General features: G+C 40.9%; 2 protein-coding genes across 2 annotated transcripts in view; both read right to left on the reverse strand.

Moving 5' to 3' along the window:
• Positions 1-2,943: 2,943 nt before the first annotated feature.
• On the reverse strand, positions 2,944-4,572 carry LOC139401852 (heterogeneous nuclear ribonucleoproteins A2/B1-like). The gene is made up of 4 exons (XM_071145837.1): positions 4,489-4,572; positions 4,065-4,160; positions 3,567-3,722; positions 2,944-2,964 (listed from the first exon to the last, which is right to left on the reverse strand). The coding sequence occupies exons 1-4, from the start codon at positions 4,570-4,572 to the stop codon at positions 2,944-2,946; spliced, it is 357 nt and encodes a 118-aa protein (XP_071001938.1).
• Positions 4,573-8,986: 4,414 nt separating this feature from the next.
• Positions 8,987-19,478, reverse strand: part of LOC139401853 (transmembrane channel-like protein 6) — a 30,140-nt gene continuing 19,648 nt past the window's right edge. The window contains exons 12-19 of the mRNA XM_071145838.1: positions 16,828-16,918; positions 13,559-13,656; positions 11,645-11,740; positions 11,384-11,459; positions 9,984-10,117; positions 9,501-9,677; positions 9,258-9,336; positions 8,987-9,148 (exon numbers count right to left, since the gene is read on the reverse strand). Of these exons, the coding sequence (XP_071001939.1) occupies positions 8,987-9,148; positions 9,258-9,336; positions 9,501-9,677; positions 9,984-10,117; positions 11,384-11,459; positions 11,645-11,740; positions 13,559-13,656; positions 16,828-16,918 (913 nt within the window). The remainder of the gene's footprint in view (positions 9,149-9,257; positions 9,337-9,500; positions 9,678-9,983; positions 10,118-11,383; positions 11,460-11,644; positions 11,741-13,558; positions 13,657-16,827; positions 16,919-19,478) is intronic.

Raw genomic sequence — 19,478 nt, forward strand, 5'->3', positions numbered from 1 at the left:
TCACCTCTCCAGCTGTGGTGAGCGTTTTGGCACAAATGATTGTCATCATCTGGAAAGGCACTATATAAATGTTGGGCCCTGTAAAATCTGTATTTTTTTGTTGTTGCCTGATTCCGATTAGTCTTAATTCCAAATTCCGTTTCCTCCATTTCGTTTAAGGTTTCCATTCTCTGTTTTTTCCCTTCATTTTATCAAGAAAAAAAACAACAAGAAAAAAAAACATTTTAATAGAAGACAACTAAATTGGACATGGTCCAAGCACACCAAGAGAGTCGTTAAGAGGGCACGACAAAACCTATCCCCCCTCAGGAGACTGAAAATATTTGTCATGGGTCCTCAGATCCTCAAAAGGTTCTACAGCTGTACCATCGAGAGCACTGGTTGCTTCACTGGCTGGCAACTGCTCGGCCTCCATCCACAAGGGTAGTGCGAACATCACTGGAGCCAAGCTTCCTGTCATCCAGGACCTCTATACCAGATGGTGTCAGAGGAAGGCCCTAAAAATTGTCAAAGACTCCAGCCACCCTAGACATAGACTGTTCTCTCTGCTACCGCACGGCAAGCGGTACCGGAGTGCCAAGTCTAGGTTCAAGAGGCTTCTAAACAGCTTCTACGCCCAAGCCATAAGACTCCATAACATCTAATGAAATGTCTACCCAGACTATTTTCATTCCCCCCCCTCTCTACACCACTGCTACTCTCTGTTGTCACCTATGCATAGTCACTTCAATAACTCTACATACATGTACGTACTACCTCAACTTACCGGTGCCCCCCTGTATATAGTCTCGCGTTTGTTATTTTACTGCTGCTCTTTAATTACTTGTTACTTATTTCTTATTCTAATCTGTATTTTTTTAAACTGCATTGTTGGTTAGGGGCTCATAAGTAAGAATTTCACTCAAAGGACTACACCTGTTGAATTCGGCGCATGTGACTAATACAATTTGATGTTCTAAGTCCAAAGAAAAACAACATCAAGAGACCACTTTTGAGGTCTGGATTTCTTTTGCAAATGTTTGATTTTGGGGTGTATTTACCCTTTAATTCCAGTGTGCACCTACAGTAACAAGAAGCAGTTTAGAAGTGTTTTTGTAGTGCACACGTGATGGCAGAGTTTGCAAAACAAATACCCACTGATTGATTAGTAAGGTAAGCATAGGCTACTTTGTAGTTAACATCTAATTGCAAAGGTTTATGGGAAAGCCTTTCCATCTACCAGAAGATTTTTGATTAGAATCCTCACTACCAGCTACACAAAGTGGCAGGCTTGCGCACCACACATACAGACAAGGAATTCAAATCAAATCAAATGTTATTGGTCACATACACATGGTTAGCAGATGTTATTGTGAAATGCTTGTGCTTCTAGTTACGACAGTGAAGCAATATCTGCAATAACAAGTAATCTAACAATTCCACAACAACTACCTTATGCACACAAATCTAAATAAAGGAATGGAATAAGAATATGTAAATATATGGATGAGCAATGACAGAGCGGCATACGCAAGATGCAATAGATGGTATAAAATACAGTATATACATATGAGTAATGCAAGATATGTAAACATTAAAGTGCCATTATTAAAGTGACTAGTGATCCATTTATTAAAAGTGGCTAATGATATCAAGTCTGTAGGTAGGCAGCAGCCTCTCTGTGCTAGTGATGGCTGTTTAACAGTCTGATGGCCTTGAGAAATAGCTTCCGTCTCCCAGTCCCAGCTGTGATGCACCTGTACTGACCTCACCTTCTGGATGGTAGTGGGGGGAAACAGGCAGTAGCTCGGGTGGTTGTTGTCTTTGATGATCTTTTTGGCAAACCTGTGATATCGGATGCTGTAGGTGGTGTCCTGGAGGGCAGGTAGTTTTCCCCCGGTAATGCATTGTACAGACCGCACCACCCTCTGGAGAGCCCTGCGGTTATGGGCGGTGCAGTTGCCGTACCGGGCGGTGATACAGCCAGACAGGATGCTCTCAATTGTGCATCTGTAAAAGTTTGTGAGGGTTTTAGGTGACAAATTTCTTCAGCCTCCTGAGGTTGAAGAGGCGCTGTTGTGTCTTCTCACCCCACTGTCTGTGTGCATGGACCATTTCAGTTTGTCCGTGATGTGTACGCAGAAGAACTTTAAAAAACTTTACACCTTCTCCACTGTGGTCCTGTCGACCTAGGGCCTCAAGCTTAATGATGGGCTTGTAGAGTACTATGGTGTTGAATGCTGAGCTGTAGTCAATGAACAGCATTCTTACATAGGTATTCCTCTTGTCCAGATTGGATTGGGCAGTGTGATGGCGAATGCAATTCTCATTGCCCTCTAGAAGTTTGCAGAAAATATGAATCACTGATGCATTGTGTTCATTTCTTATGACATGATAAACTTGGGCAAATGTATTAATTTTCAATAGGCTACATTTTGTTGATACTTTCTAAGCTATATAAATTTTTGAACATTGTTTAATTCTGTTTTAATGTCTGGATTCCGTCAGCGTTCTGCATATCGCAGATTTACAGGGCCCTATAAATGCAATCAATCAATCATTACTACTATTGCTGTCACTATCATAAATACTTCTAGCAAACACACATTTTCTTTAGGAAATGTCCCTTTCTAGTAATATCTTCGCTTATTCTACTAAAAGTTCATGCAACATAGGCCTTATAATGTTCACAGCATTGAAAACAATTGGCATTTCATTACAAATCAGTAAATCACGGTACATAAGACATCTGAAAACAAATTGTTACAATCAAACCAAATCATAGAAAGAAATTATAATCTACATTTATTTTTCAACAAATAATCCATGTATCCCATCCAAAATTGCTTAAAAAAAAAAATAACTTAGGTACAGTATCATCCGGCCTCTGATACATTCTCGAAGATGCTCAATTGATGAACAGACCCATGGTCACGTCTGTGGATAGACCTGGCTGGGATGACCTCAACCTTCTGGGTCATCCATCTATATGAAAGATTAGATTTTAGCATGGTAAAAGAGTTGCAAAAACAGTGACTCGTAACTTCTGTTTGACTCTTGCATATGACTTTAGACTTGACTGTGTTTTAATAGTCAAGTATTGAATCAAAGTATATATATATTTTTAAACAAATTGACCTTTGACCTAGAATAGTCTAACCTGCAACACAATGTTACCCTGCATGGATCAGAACACACATCTGTTTATGAAGAGAGAGACTTGAGATTTGACTCAGACTCGCCCTGTTGAGACTTAAGACTTGACTGGTGCTGAAAGACCTGTGACCCAGACAGTGACATATCGATAAGACTGGCTGCATGTGCTGGATAAAAGCAACCTACACACAACCATGTCAACACAACACTCATTAAAACATGTTTCCAATGTGTAATCACAACAACAACAAAAAGTCAGCGGATTGAAGTGAAAAAATATGACATTCTCTTTATGTTGATGACTTTTTGTGAATCCAAACAGTTTTCCACGTTGATTCAACATCATCATTTTTACTTTTTTGGTTGATATGACATAGAAACATTGCTGATTCATTCAACAAGTCGTTGCCCAATGCTCTGTTTTGATTTACCTTCAGACTGACAACTCTCTTGGCCTCCACTTCCATGCCTCCTATATAGTGAGGACCCGCCCAGTCTGCCGTATCTGCCTCCTCCTCAGAGGAAAAACTCACGTATCCCAACGCACTGGCACTCTTTGAGTCAGAGTCCTGTGGAGTCTTCGTGATCTGTTTTCAAAGGATGGACCATCACCATTACCAATAAAAACACCAATAATCCAAGAAAATACGTTGTTTTAAAGGGGTCAATCTGTAATAGCTACATCCATTGATTCTTGAGGAATATAACTTATAAATACCTTGTCAGATTAGTTCAACTGTCTTACTGTCTTGTCCCATTAGAATGCAAATTATAAGCTTGTTTTACTCCACTGACTGCAGTGTAAAAAAGGTGGAGGGGTGAATGCTATGTTGTTTAAAACTACAGATTTCCCCTTTAAAAAGGTATGGTTTAGGCCTTATCCACGTGAGGCTAATATTACAATAATTGATATGACTTAATCAGCCCACCGTGCATGCTGTAATGCTGCCCCACTGTCGGAAGTAAGCTTGTAGGTATCCTTCATTTATGTTAGTGCTGAGATCCTTAATGACAAGCCCGTGATCCTGTCCAACAGATACAAAATAAAGCCATTCATATTTTTATTTTAAAATGTTATCATGGTAAAGTAACTATATTGTGTGTCTGTAATAGGAATACTATGAAAAATACACTACATCCATTCATAGGCTACTAAGAACTACAGACATCAAACCTTAATTTGATAACCCTGTTGTTGCAACAAATCAAAGACTTGATTTGGCATAACTAAAAATGTCCATTAATTATAATCCACATTTCCTGTTGCTGCAGGATTATTTTCCTGCTGTGACAAACTGATCCTACACCTGTAAGTGTGTTTTAGGATGGTCAGAAAAATAAGTGTTTGTTTACCAGTTTGTACTTTTTGGCCAAAGCGGTCCTGTGTTTTTTAGGGAGAGATATGTACACTCTCCTTTGAGGCTCCATTTTCCCCATAACTAGAGGGAAACAGAATAAATCAATATTTCATTTCATTTGACCCTGTGAAATGCTGTAGTCTTTGGATATTTGCTTCAGACAAAAACAAAATCGATCACTGTAACTTCTTCTATGCTTTATAAAATATATTAAAAAAATGTATCAGTCATAATTAACTTAACATGAAAATAACCTGTTAGAGCAAGATACAACGAATATTTCCTGAGTAGACTTTATTTTCTGCAATAAAAAGGCCAAAATGTGATCTTTCACTAGTAGTATAATGATATATATATATTGTCTTACATACCAACAGAGGTCGTAGAGATGTACATCCACCTGTTTGTTTGGTAGCCCTAAGAGCATTGCATAGGAAACCCCATCATAAGATATAAATCAACAGGTGGATTCGGGGTGGGTACAAGGTTTCTCTTCCTGCTTCACAAGAAGATGATGCAATCCTACTCTTGGCTTTCTACAAGTTCCATGTTACTCATCCTGCAGCATAACTCACATATTACTGGATTGAGTTCCACAGAAATTTCTGAGTAAATGGGCATTGTTCACCCCTCCTTCCCTTTGTGATATTTCGCCTCCTAGCAATGAATGTTAAGTAACAATCTAGGCAATGATGCGGGTCATCTTGGGGTCATGATAGGGGCTGCACAAAATGATTGATGTATTCTAATAATTGATAATGCTTATATTGTGTTAATAGAAGGGGAAGGACTATAAGACCCTCCCCCACTACATGTATAGGGTCCTGGACCACAGATTAGCAATATATGCATTATAAGGTTTAACTTCTTATGGCTGGGGCAGTATTGAGTAGCTTGGATTGATAAGGTGCCCAGAGTAAACGGCCTGCTCCTCAGTCCCAGTTGCTAATATATGCATATTAGTATTAGTACATTTGGATAGAAAACACTCTGAAGTTTTTCTAAAACTGTTTGAATGATGTCTGTGAGTATAACAGAACTCATATGGCAGGCAAAAACAATATGGCGGATATCTTTTTGGCTTGTTTGGTCTCTGAGCGCCGTACTCAGATTACTGCATGGTATGCTTTTTCCGTAAAAAAAAATTGAAATCTGACACAGCGGTTGCTGTGAGAAGTTTATGTAAAAAGAAGTTGCTGTGAGAAGTTTATCTACAGTTCTATGTATAATAGTTGTATCTCTTAATGTTTATGAGTATTTCTGTAAATTGATGTGGCTCTCTGCAAAATCACTGCATGTTTTGGAACTACTGAACATAACACGCCAATGTAAAATGAGATTTTTGGATATAAATATGAACTTTACCGAACAAAACATACATGTATTGTGTAACATGAAGTCCTATGAGTCATCTGTGAGTCATCTGATGAAGATCAAAGGTTAGTGATTAATTTTATTTATGCTTTTTGTGACTCCTCTCTTTGGCTGGAAAAATGGCTGTGTTTTTCTGTGACTTGGTGGTGACTTATTATAATCGTTTGTGGTGCTTTCGCTGTAAAGCCTTTTTGAAATCAGACACTGTGGCTGGATTAACGCGAATTTTATCTTTAAAATGGTGTAAAATACTTGTATGCTTGAGGAATTTTAATTATGAGATTTTTGTTGTTTTGAATTTGGCGCCCTGCACTTTCACTGGCTGTTGGCGGGGTGGGACGCTACCGTCCCACATTTCCCAGAGAGGTTAAACTGATTAATCATGTAACTGTAATTAACTAGGAAGTAGGGGCACCATGGAAAATATTCAGATTACAAAGTTATAATTTTCCAAATATAACTTTCAGATATTTTAATATCTGATCAATCAGTCTTGATTAATGAATCATTATTTACCTCATGTTAGTCTCATTCAAAACGTCGAAAATTGTTGGTTATCTGCACGAACCCAGTCTTCACTATGAGTCATCCATTCATCAATTGTCTTAAAATATTTATTTACTAACTAAGTAATTCACAGAAATGCATAATCAAACAGTAGATCGTTACAAGGAAATGATAGCAGAGTTTCCCTAGTGTGATAAACCGGCATCGCAGCTTGGTGGACAAAAAGGGAAGTGCGGGTCAACTGAGATGAGACACTACAAAGTTAAATATTATAACAATTGAAATACTAATCCTTTGCACATGAACGCTCACTCATTCGGGAACAATTGCAATCAATATATAGATTTACGCTCAGTGTGTCGTCTTGATCTCTGTTGAAAAGTTTGTTTCTGTTGGAGAGTATGTCCACCTTCTCTCTATCTATCGGTCGTGGTTAGAATGGATAGTTCAGAGTGACATTCATTCATGTCGTTATAGATAGATGTTTCGGCGGTTGTCGGTCTTCGTGTTCAATAATACAGAATTCCTAGCTGCAGACTAGTAATTAATATCAAAGACTTGTTCTTATTCTGTCGGTATCGATAGTCTAAGAGTTTAACCACGTGGGATGGTTAAATGATTCAGCAGTCTGGTCTCAAACCTTGGCCCTCTTGTTATCGAGGTAAGCTGGTCTGCAACCTTTGTCTTCACGTAATTGAGAGAAATATGGTCTGTTGAGAATTCTCAAGGTGGGGGTTTTATTCGGAAGAGCAGAAAAAGGCTGTCTCATGATGCCAGGTCCCAACTGTGTTCATGGGGGCGTGCCAGTGACTTAAGTGAAACTTTACACAGAAATACAATTCTCTCACATTACATCATTACATAGCATCCCACAAATAGTTTAATCTTTCCTCATTCATCCTGTACAGCAATTAGATGCAAGCCTCATAACTGAGGCTATTATATAAACAGCGTTATGGTAATGTATTGTCTCCCATGAGTTTCACAAAATTTTACCAAATGGACCAATTCATAGTTGGATTCTTCACCGATCTTTTATACCTTCTCCAGAACATAAATGTTGCTCGGAACTCAAGTTCTGTGAGGTGGAAGAAATTCCTTTGTTCTCTCTATGAAAACTCACTCTGTCTCTATACTGTGGCAATGAGGAGATAATCTCCTCCAGGAATTTACAACCTCTCTCTGACCACAGCAGCCTGGGTGTAGGAGACAGGGGGGTAGGGGGATGGTGCATAGAAAAGGGCTGGTGCAGAGGGAGGGGTGCTCGCTGTACCCAAAGAGGGCAACGTCATGACAAACTGTAACGCAGTAAAATCGTTGAAATTGTTGCATGTTGCGTTTATATTTTTGTTCAGTATACATTGAAGCTTGAAAGCGGTGACAGACAGCCCAGAGACAATAAATATATTTACAAATATATATTAACAAAAGGCAAATTAGACAGTTATGGCCCACATTGGAAATACCATACTAGTATAAAACACACCTCGGATGGTCTTGAATATATATCAGTCTCAGTTACATCACATTTTGATGGTCTAGAATACATATCAGTCTCAGTTACTTCACATTCTGATGGTCTAGAATACATATCAATCTCAGTTACTTCACATTCTGATGGTCTAGAATACATATCAATCTCAGTTACTTCACATTCTGATGGTCTAGAATACATATCAATCTCAGTTACTTCACATTCTGATAGTCTAGAATACATATCAGTCTCAGTTACTTCACATTCTGATGGTCTAGAATACATATCAATCTCAGTTACTTCACATGGTCTAGAATACATATCAGTCTCAGTTACTTTACATTCTGATAGTCTAGAATACATATCAGTCTCAGTTACTTCACATTCTGATGGTCTAGAATACATATCAGTCTCAGTTACTTCACATTCTGGTGGTCTAGAATACATATCAGTCTCAGTTACTTCACATTCTGATAGTCTTGAACACACATCAGTCATAGTTACATTCTACAAGAAATGTCTCAATGTCCTTCACCACACACATCACTCCACTTTGAGTTCACTTTGACTGGTTGATAGCAGACAAATATCCTTGATGTGATGGGAGTCCAAAATGTAACATGCAGCATCCAATGAATACTCTGGAATAATTTAATCTTCCACTAAAACATATTCCTGAAATGACATAAGGGAAAACATATTCAGAAATGACCTGAATCTAGACTAACATATCAACCTGAATCTGTTTGACTAACATATCAACCTGAATCTGGACTAACATATCAACCTGAATCTGTTTAGACTAACATATCAACCTGAATCTGTTTAGACTAACACATCAACCTGAATCAGACTAACATATCAACCTGAATCTGTTTGACTAACATATCAACCTGAATCTGTTTAGACTAACATATCAACCTGAATCTGTTTAGACTAACATATCAACCTGAATCTGTTTAGATAACACATCAACCTGAATCTGTTTGACTAACATATCAACCTGAATCTGTTTAGACTAACATATCAACCTGAATCTGTTTAGACTAACATATCAACCTGAATCTGTTTAGACTAACATATCAACCTGAATCTGTTTAGACTAACATATCAACCTGAATCTGTTTAGACTAACACATCAACCTGAATTTCTGTTGCGCACGCTAATGAACACGGCACAGTCAGGGTCACTCACCTCACTGCCCTGTGGCTGAGGCCTGGAGGAAGGGGACAGTGGATACTTCCTCTTCTCATGGATGGCCTGCAGACTAGTAATTAAGAACTTCTTGTCCTTCCCCTCCTGGTGATGAAAAAGAACAGATGAGCAACCATCAACACACAGATCTATCTTTGTAAGAATATTAAATGAAACAGAAGTGTTTTGTCTATACATATACACACACACACACATTTTCTATTTGCTCCTGTAGCAGACTGATTATTTTCCTTTGGCCGTCTAAAACTTGGGTGTGAATGTAAATGACCATTCTGAAAAAAAGAGAGGAAAAATTAACTGCCAGGTAGGTGAACATAACATACTTAAAACATACACTGTACTGTTAGTGGCTTTGCATAATAGTGTCAGCCAAACGGCACACAACAAGAAATATCCAGAGCAGTCCAAAGAATGTCCTTGTTGGATGCTGACTCACAGAAAGACACCTGCCAACAGGAACAGGAAGAGGGGGTTCTCCACCAAGCAGCTGTGTACCCAGTTGAGCCAGGCCAGCTTGTGGTTGGTACTCTTCAGCTCCTGGGCCCACTGTTTGCCCGAGTGGAACATGAAGGGGAGGTTCCTGAAAGGACCACAGCCAGAGGAGGGCTTAATCCTATGGGGGGGAGGCGAAGGGAAGAGTGGAAGAAACATTTGGACCACAACATCCTTTTCATACTGCAGTGTCAACCTGAAGCGTACTGTTCAGGCTGAAATATATTTTCTGTTCATGTTGTCCTTCCCAGCACAATTCCAGAGATGTATACTTTTCAAGGGATGTTATATAGCAACATAGACTCAAAAGTGAAAAGGTGCATGCACTGTATGCATGCATACTTGCGCCTACATTGGTATAGGTTGATATATTTGTGTGTGTGTGTGTGTGTCAGACACCGCTCGTGTGTGTGTTGGACAGACTCACGTCCATATGGTGTAGGTCACAGACACGGTGGCCCCGAGGAAAGAGGGGAAACACAGCAGAGAGATGAAGAGGGTGCTCATCTGACTGGCTCTCCACGGCTTCCTGGATGCCTGGCAGTTCACCAGTAGACTGCTCTGAGGAGGGAGAAAAGCAACAAGAGAGTTCACCAGTAGGCTGCTCTGAGGAGGGAGAAAAGTAACAAGAGAATTCACCAGTAGGCTGCTCTGAGGAGGGAGAAAATCAACAAGAGAGTTCACCAGTAGGCTGCTCTGAGGAGGGAGAAAAGTAACAAGAGAGTTCACCAGTAGGCTGCTCTGAGGAGGGAGAAAAGCAACAAGAGAGTTCACAAGTAGACTGCTCTGAGGAGGGAGAAAAGCAACAAGAGAGTTCACCAGTAGGCTGCTCTGAGGAGGGAGAAAAGCAACAAGAGAGTTCACCAGTAGACTGCTCTGAGGAGGGAGAAAAGCAACAAGAGAGTTCACCAGTAGACTGCTCTGAGGAGGGAGAAAAGCAACAAGAGAGTTCACCAGTAGACTGCTCTGAGGAGGGAGAAAAGCAACAAGAGAGTTCACCAGTAGACTGCTCTGAGGAGGGAGAAAAGCAACAAGAGAGTTCACCAGTAGACTGCTCTGAGGAGGGAGAAAAGCAACAAGAGAGTTCACCAGTAGACTGCTCTGAGGAGGGAGAAAAGCAACAAGAGAGTTCACCAGTAGACTGCTCTGAGGAGGGAGAAAAGCAAGAGAGTTCACCAGTAGACTGCTCTGAGGAGGGAGAAAAGCAACAAGAGAGTTCACCAGTAGACTGCTCTGAGGAGGGAGAAAAGCAACAAGAGAGTTCACCAGTAGACTGCTCTGAGGAGGGAGAAAAGCAACAAGAGAGTTCACCAGTAGACTGCTCTGAGGAGGGAGAAAAGCAACAAGAGAGTTCACCAGTAGACTGCTCTGAGGAGGGAGAAAAGCAACAAGAGAGTTCACCAGTAGACTGCTCTGAGGAGGGAGAAAAGCAACAAGAGAGTTCACCAGTAGACTGCTCTGAGGATGGCAAACAGCAACAAAAGAAGAAAAACTAATGAGTCTAACACCGCTGGGGTTTCCACTGAGTGCGATAGCTGGCAACAAAATGGCGGATCCTATTCATTTTCAATTGAAGGAAGTGGCTCGGGTCAAAGTGAACAAGGTCAGAGAAGGCAGGCAAACAGAGCATGAGCGGGTGGGAATTAAGTTGGGGACCTTAAGTTTCTGGACAGGACCTTTACTTACCTAATCATTTGTCAACACTTTTTGGGCCTCTGGTTATGACAAGTGCAGAGTTTGGACATGATAGTTTGACCTCTTTTAAGGAGTGTACCACTGTCACTGAAATAGTCACACTGGTTGAGCTCTGAGCTGGGGCCTACCTACCTTTTTCATATGGAACAACAACAACAGCTTGAGGATCTGCACAGCTGGCAGTAAAGGAGTGAAGAGCAAGCCTAGCCTGTGGGAAAAGATGACAGAGAAGGAGACATAAATACCACAGAAACCTCAATGACATTATCATCAAAAGAAAGAGAGACGACCCAGGGCTGACGGCACCTGCAGCATCTAACGAAGCATGACAAAACAATTATGTCACAGAGATACGAGGTGAGACGACTCATGGCATGCGAACAGGCATTTTACCAGGTGAGGGTTTGCCCATAGATGAGCTCGAGTACGTTACGGGCGATATCAAACACTGGCTTCCTCCTTCTCCTCAGCACTCCTTGAGAAAACCGCCTATGGGGGGAAACAGTGTGGAGTATCAGTACATTTTACAGGAATTCTAAACAACATGTTCAGCAGGTCTGCCACGTACAAATTCTATTAAAAAAAAAGCTTATTTACAAATGTCCATTTCACAAATACACTTTGGAAGTTACAACTTGAACATACTATACAGAATGACTGCTAATATGACAAGAACAGAAATACAATCACATACAAATAGTACAAAAACCTGTATTGGTTACTGTTTAGCTGTCTGACTAATGAAGGTCATCTAATGAAGGGACTCTTGAAGCATCCTTCAAAAGACTGTAGAACACAGTCAACATTAAAATAGTAGTGTCAGTACATCTCACAGTGAATGTGAAACAAACAAATGCTCAAGCAGTTCTGGCACTCACAACTTCACTACCGACTTCCTCACAAAATTACCCAGAGAGCATGTCAAGCACAGTGAAAATAGAATACCAGTTACATTTCACAGGAATTGTCTACACAAACATCTTCAAAATATGCTCAGCTGGTTAGTCACTCAAATATTTCCAGATAGAATCTCCAAAGAGCAAGTAGAGCGAATATGAAAATAGTAGAATACACAGTACCAGTCAAAAGTTTAGACACACTCGTTCTAAACCTACTCATTCAAGGTTTTTTCTTTATTTTTACTAATTTTCTACATTGCATAATAATGGTGAAGCCATAACTATGAAATAACACATATGGAGTCATACAGTAATCAAAAAGTGTTTTAGATTCTTCAAAGCAGCCACCCTTTTTCTTGACAGCTTTGCACACTCTTGGTATTCTCTCAACCAGCTTCACCTGGAATGCTTTTCCAACAGTCCTGAAGGTGTTCCCACATATGCTGAGCACTTGTTGGCTGCTTTTCCTTCACTCCACGGTCCAACTCATCCCAAACCATATCAATTGGGTTGAGGTTGGGTGATTGTGGAGTCCAGATCATCTGATGCAGCACTCCATCACTCTCCTCCTTGGCCAAATAGCCCTTACACAGCCTAGAGGTGTGTTGGGTCATTGTCCCACTAAGCGTAAACCAGATGGGATAGTATTTCGCTGCAGAATGCTGTGGTAGCAATGCTGTTTAAGTTTATTTGGGCTGCAATTCCTGAGGCTGGTAACTCTAATGAACTTATTTTCTGCAGCAGAGGTAACTCTGGGTCTTCCATTCCTGTGGCGGTCCTCATGAGAGCCAGTTTCATCATAGCGCTTGATGGTTTTTGCGACTGCACTTGAAGAAACTTTCAAAGTTCTTGAAATGTTCCGGATTGACTGACCTTAATGTGTTAAAAAGTAATGATGGACTGTCGTTTCTCTTTGCTTATTTGAGCTGTTTTTGCAATAATATGGACTTGGTATTTTACCAAATAGGGCTATCTTCTGTATACGTCCCCCTACCTTGTCACAACACAACTGATTGGCTCAAACACACTATGAAAATAAATTACAGAAATTAACTTTTTAATTGAAATGCATTCCAGATGACTACATACAGAATGCCAAGAGTGTGCAAAGCTGTCATCAAGGCAAAGGGTGGCTACTTTGAAGTATCTCAAATATATTTAGATTTGTTTAACATTTTTTGGGTTACTACATGATTCCATATGTGTTATTGCATTGTTTTGATGTCTTCACTCTTATTCTACAATGTAGAAAATAGTCAAAATAAAGAAAAACGTGTCCAAAGTATTAGGCGTGTCCAAACTTTTGACTGGTACTGTAGGTTAACACATACAAATCTCCACAACATGGGGTTACAGAGGGGAGTGTCAGTACATCTTACAGGAATTATTACCATAAAACACTTCTTACTTCCAAATAAATTCTCCGAAGACTGTGTAGAGAACCGTGAATATGAAATCCACGAGCAGGAAACGATACAGCTCCTGACCAACAAAGCTCTCCCAGCACTGTAGAGACAGACCAAGATACCAAAGTCAAAATATACATTACAACAACTGTGGTGGGAACTCATTAACAGACTAATTGACATCTGAAAAGAGTCTATACTATCCCAAATATGGGAACTCATTTTGTGGGAGAGCAAAATTGCTCCACTTGCAAGGCCTAGGGGGGGGGGGTCCAAAATAAGGGAGGGTTTTCCAACAATTTTTTTAAAAAGGTGCTTTGGGGAGGGTTATGCATTTATTTTATTTTATTGGGCACAGGGCATGGTAGTGTGTTTTTTATATATATTTTGTATTGGGCACAGGGCATGGTAGTGTGTTTTTTATATATATTTTGTATTGGGCACAGGGCATGGTAGTGTGTTTTTTATATATATTTTGTATTGGGCACAGGGCATGGTAGTGTGTTTTTTATATATATTTTGTATTGGGCACAGGGCATGGTAGTGTGGTTATGCATTGGTATATATATAATTTTTATTGGGCACAGGGGAGGGTAGTGTGTTTTTATATATATATGTTTGTATTGGGCACAGGGCAGGGTAGTGTGTTTTTTATATATATATTTTATATTGGGCACAGGGGAGGGTAGTGTGTTTTTTATATATATATTTTATATTGGGCACAGGGGAGGGTAGTGTGTTTTTTATATATATTTTGTATTGGGCACAGGGGAGGGTAGTGTGTTTTTTATATATATTTTATATTGGGCACAGGGGAGGGTAGTGTGTTTTTTATATATATATTGTATTGGGCACAGGGGAGGGTAGTGTGTTTTTTATATATATTTTATATTGGGCACAGGGGAGGGTAGTGTGTTTTTTATATATATATATTGTATTGGGCACAGGGGAGGGTAGTGTGTTTTTTATATATATTTTATATTGGGCACAGGGCATGGTAGTGTGTTTTTTATATATATTTTGTATTGGGCACAGGGCATGGTAGTGTGTTTTTTATATATATTTTGTATTGGGCACAGGGGAGGGTAGTGTGACCTTACCCCCCTCCAAAGGTGCGGACTCCGGCCGCAAAACCTGAACCTATAGGGGAGGGTCTGGGGCCAGCAACGAGGGTCCCCAGTCCGGGGCCCGCAGAGAGGGTCCTCACACCACAGGCGCCACCAAAGCGGGGTGAGCCAGAGGTGGAGCGGGGTCTACGTCCCGCACCAGAGCCGCCACCGCGGATAGATGCCCACCCAGACCCTCCCCTATAGGTTCAGGTTTTGCGGCCGGAGTCCGCACCTTTGGAGGGGGGTAAGGTCACGCCCTGACCTTAGAGAGTCTCTTTTTGGTTTGGTCAGGGTGTGATTTGGGTGGGCATTCTATGTCCTTTATTTCTATGATTTGTGTTTCTATGTGTTGGCCGGGTATGGTTCTCAATCAGGGACAGCTGTCTAACGTTGTCTCTGATTGAGTATCATACTTAGGTAGCCCTTTTCCCTCCTTTTAGTGTGGGTAGTTGACTTTGTTAGTGGCACTATAGCCCTCTTAAGCTTCACGGTCGTTTTGTATTGTTTGTTTTGTTGGCGACATTAGAAATAAAGTAATGTACACTCACCACGCTGCGCTTTGGTCCACTTATTCGTTCCAGGAAGACAGCCGTGACAATAGGCGTACGGAGGCCCATTATCAGCAGCTATCACTCCTGTGTTCCAATGGCACGTTGCGTTAGCTAATCCAAGTTTATCATTTTAAAAGGCTAATTGATCATTAGAAAACCCTTTTGCAATTATGTTAGCACAGCTGAAAACTGTTGATCTGATTAAAGAAGCAGTAAAACGGGCCTTCTTTAGACTAGTTGAGTATTTGGAACATCAGCATTTGTGGGTTCGATTACAGGCTCAAAATGGCCAGAAACAAAGAACTTTCTTCTGAAACTCGTCAGTCTATTCTTGTTCTGAGAAATGACGGCTATTCCATGTGAGATATTGCCAAGAAACTGGAGATCGCGTACAACGCTGTGTACTACTCCCTTCACAGAACAGTGCAAACTGGCACTAACCAGAATAGAAAGAGTGGGAGGCCCCGGTGCACAACTGAGCAAGAGGACAAGTACATTAGAGTGCCTAGTTTGAGAAACAGATACCTCACAAGTCCTTAACTGGCAGCTTCATTAAATAGTACCAGCAAAACACCCGTCTCAACGTCAACAGTGAAGAGAACTCCGGGATGCTGGCATTCTAGGCAGTGTTGCAAAGAAAAAGCCATATCTCAGACTGGCCAATAAAAAGAAAAGATTAAGATGGGCAAAAGGACACAGACACTGGACAGAGGAACTCTGCCTAGAAGGCCAGCATCCCAGAGTCGCCTCTTCACTGTTGACGTTGAGACTGGTGTTTTGCGGGCACTATTCAATGAAGCTGCCAGTTGAGGACTTGAGGCCATTTGACAAATGGAAAGAGACATCTGTTACAAAACACCAAAATTACAGTTTAATGACAGTCGGAGATTGTCAACACAAGCCTTCAATACTGGGTAGGCCTACAAGGTAGGGAGGGATGTATTTCCAGTTGTCAGTCTATTTGTTGTGGTGCTGAAAACGCAAATCATGATATTGAGGTGCATGGAATTGGTATGCTTTGTTTATTGGTTGTGTGGTGCATTGGGACAGAAACCTGTTGGTGGAAAATGTGTCACATATTTGACATAGTTGTACATATGGCATAAACATTTTAAATCTGATTTCCCCCTAGCTGATCATTGGCTGCATCCGGCTCTGATTGTAGAGTAATGAAACAGGCAGGGAGAGTGAGCTCCTCGGTGGTGGTCGGCCAACCCTCAACCTGCACGGCATCAATCGTGCCACAAAAGCATGCTGAAGTGGCAAAGTTCATGTTTATAAACACAGTGTTGCTACAGTTGTTATTTGTGGTCGTAAACATTATTTTGAGTTAATTCTATGAGGGGGGAGGGTGTGCAATTTATTTTACAGTGAAAAGGGGGGGGGGGTCATGTGTAAATAGTTAAGCTGAGAAGGGAGGTACATTTTTTGTATGACACCTTGAGTTGGACCAGCCTCCCCAGTAAATATAGAACTGTCCCCTACTACTACTACTACTACTTTGGGCCATAAATTCTTAGCTACTAATGTTTCAATGAAAGGGGACCTTAATTTGAAGGTGACCTCTTGTTTTATGACAGACAGCATGGTGACAAGTATCAGGTGTCTTACCTGCAGACCATGTTGCTCTGGTTCAGCTGCAATTTTCCCCAGCCAATGGTAGCACAGTACGCCAAGAATGCTCACCTTCAGCAGTAGGTTCCTGTATAAAAACAGGATGTACAGTATCAAGTGTCTCAGAGTAAGAGTGTTGATTTAAGGTCAGTTTAGCCCAGCCATACTGAAATGGAGGACCGTGGTCCGGACCCAGAACGGGGTCAATACACACAGCGGGTCCTGACTTTTTTGGGGTGAACTTAGTCAGGCTTTCAACTTGCTGCTGTTGATTTATAATAGAATGCACAAGGTGCAATTTGGAAATGTCTAAGTGCATGGACAGTTTTCTTCTTATGTCATTCACTGACAGACCTACAGCTATTTACAACTGACAAATGTTCAGTTGTTAAACTACTAGCCCATGTAAGCTAGACACAGTGCATTGAGAAAGTATTCAGACCCCTTGACTTTTTACACATTTTGTTACGGCTTTATTCTAAAAATGGATTAAATAAATAAATCTAATCAATTTACACACAATACCCCATAATGACAAAGTGAAAACAAGTTTTTACGTAAATAATTTGAATTCGAAATTGAGCTCAGGTGCTTCCTGTTTCCATTGATCATCCTTGAGATGTTTCTAAAACTTGATTGGAGTCCACCTGTGTTAAAGAGTCTATATAAGGTCCCACAGTTGGCAGTGCATGTCAGAGCAAAAACCAAGCCATGAGATTATAAGAATTGTCTGTAGAGCTCCGAGACAGGATTGTGTCGAGGAACAGATCTGTGGAAGGGTACCAAAAAATGTATGCAGCATTGAAGGTCCGCAAGAACACAGTGGCATCCATCATTCTTAAAAGGAAGAAGTTTGGAGTTCTTCTGTGGAGATGGGAAAACCTTCCAGAAGGACAACCATCGCTCCAGCACTCCACCAATCCGGCCTTTATGGTAGAGAGGCCAGACGGAAGCCATTCCTCTGTAAAAAGGCACATGACAGTCCGCTTGGAGTCTGCCAAAAGGCTCTCAGACCATGAGAAACAACATTCTCTGGTCTGATGAAACCAAGAGTGAACTCTTTGGCCTGAATGAGAAGTTTCACGTCGGGAGGAAACCAGGCACCATCCCTACGGTGAAGTATGGTGGTGGCAGCATCATGCTATGGGGATGTTTTTCAGCGGCAGGAACTAGTCAGGATCAAGGGAAAGATGAACGGTGCAAAGAACAGAGAGATCCTTGATGAAAACCTCCTCCAGACCACTCAGGACTTCAGACTGGGGTGAAGGTTCACTTTCCAACAGGACAACAACCCTAAACACACAGCCAAGACAATGTAAGAGTTGATTCAGGACATCTTGAACCTGATCGAACATCTCTGGAGAGACCTGAAAATAACTGTGTAGCAACGCTTCACATCCAACCTGACAGAGCTTGAGAGGATCTGCAGAGAAGAAAGGGAGAAACTCCCCAAATACAGGTGTGCCAAGGTTGTAGCGTCATACCCAAGAAGAATCAAAGCTGTGATTACTGCCAAAGCTGCTTCAACAAAGTACTGAGTAAAGGGTCTGAATACTTATGTAAATCTGATATTTCAGTTTACATTTTTTATACATTTCAATCAAATTCTAGAAACCTGTTTTTGCTTTGTCATTATGGGGTATTGTGTGTAGATTGAGGAGGGAAAAACAATTGAATCAATTTTAGAATAAGGCGTAACAAATGTGTAAAAAGTCAAGGGATCTGAATACTTTCTGAATGCACTGTAGGTAAGTTAGACTAACCAGCTACATGTCAGCTAGATAACTGGTTAGCCTAACTTAACCTATCTAAGTCTTGCAGTTATCGTGGCTGGATTACGTGCCCAGGGCCCCCCATTGATTTTGTTGAGTCACTCAGGTATCATATGAACACACATTAGACATGTAGAATTGCAGGAATTTAGCTTTACAAACAGCAACAATTTCTCTCTGCCAACAAGAGAGGTGTGAACAGTTTGGGGTCGCACTGTGAGGAGGTTTGTTACTACGGCAATAAATGACAACATCCATCCACTGGTTTAGCCTTTCAGATCACAAATAATAAGATTATATTTACAGGGAGGAGCTGAACCTAGATCAGCACTTCTACTTTGAGAAGCTTGATACATGGCTCCAGATATTGTTAGAGGAAGGAACATTTGGTGAGTTTGTTAGGGCACACGTTTTAAAAACGTTTTGCAACGTACAGCAAATATGAGCATTTCTTATTGGACAATACCAAGTAGTCCCTCTGTTTCAGTTCATATCCTTCCGTTTGATGCCTAATGAACATGACCCTGCTGTACTACTTTGGCCATTGGTTGGTTTGCTTTATTACACACAACCCCCCCCCCCCCCCCCCCCTCCCCCCCCTCCTATTGGGCCTCTGTTAACCACTTTGATAGGAGCATCTAAAAATGTTTACTCTGAAGTTATGGTATCTGTAGTATTGTATACTTTTGCGAAGGGCTCCATCCCTTTGTTGGTCCATTGACAACACCCTCCCATTTGTACTTCTTGTTTACACATGGAGGGAGCATACTAGCTCACTAACTGTTGTCCAAACGTTTGTTGCATGCTTTGAATTAAAAAGGGAAATTTTTCTGTAGTCTAATGTCAAGATTTGTCCACATTCCACACTACCGGTTG

This window comes from Oncorhynchus clarkii, unplaced genomic scaffold (assembly GCF_045791955.1).
Source record: "Oncorhynchus clarkii lewisi isolate Uvic-CL-2024 unplaced genomic scaffold, UVic_Ocla_1.0 unplaced_contig_3011_pilon_pilon, whole genome shotgun sequence".
NCBI classification, from domain to species: domain Eukaryota; kingdom Metazoa; phylum Chordata; class Actinopteri; order Salmoniformes; family Salmonidae; genus Oncorhynchus; species Oncorhynchus clarkii.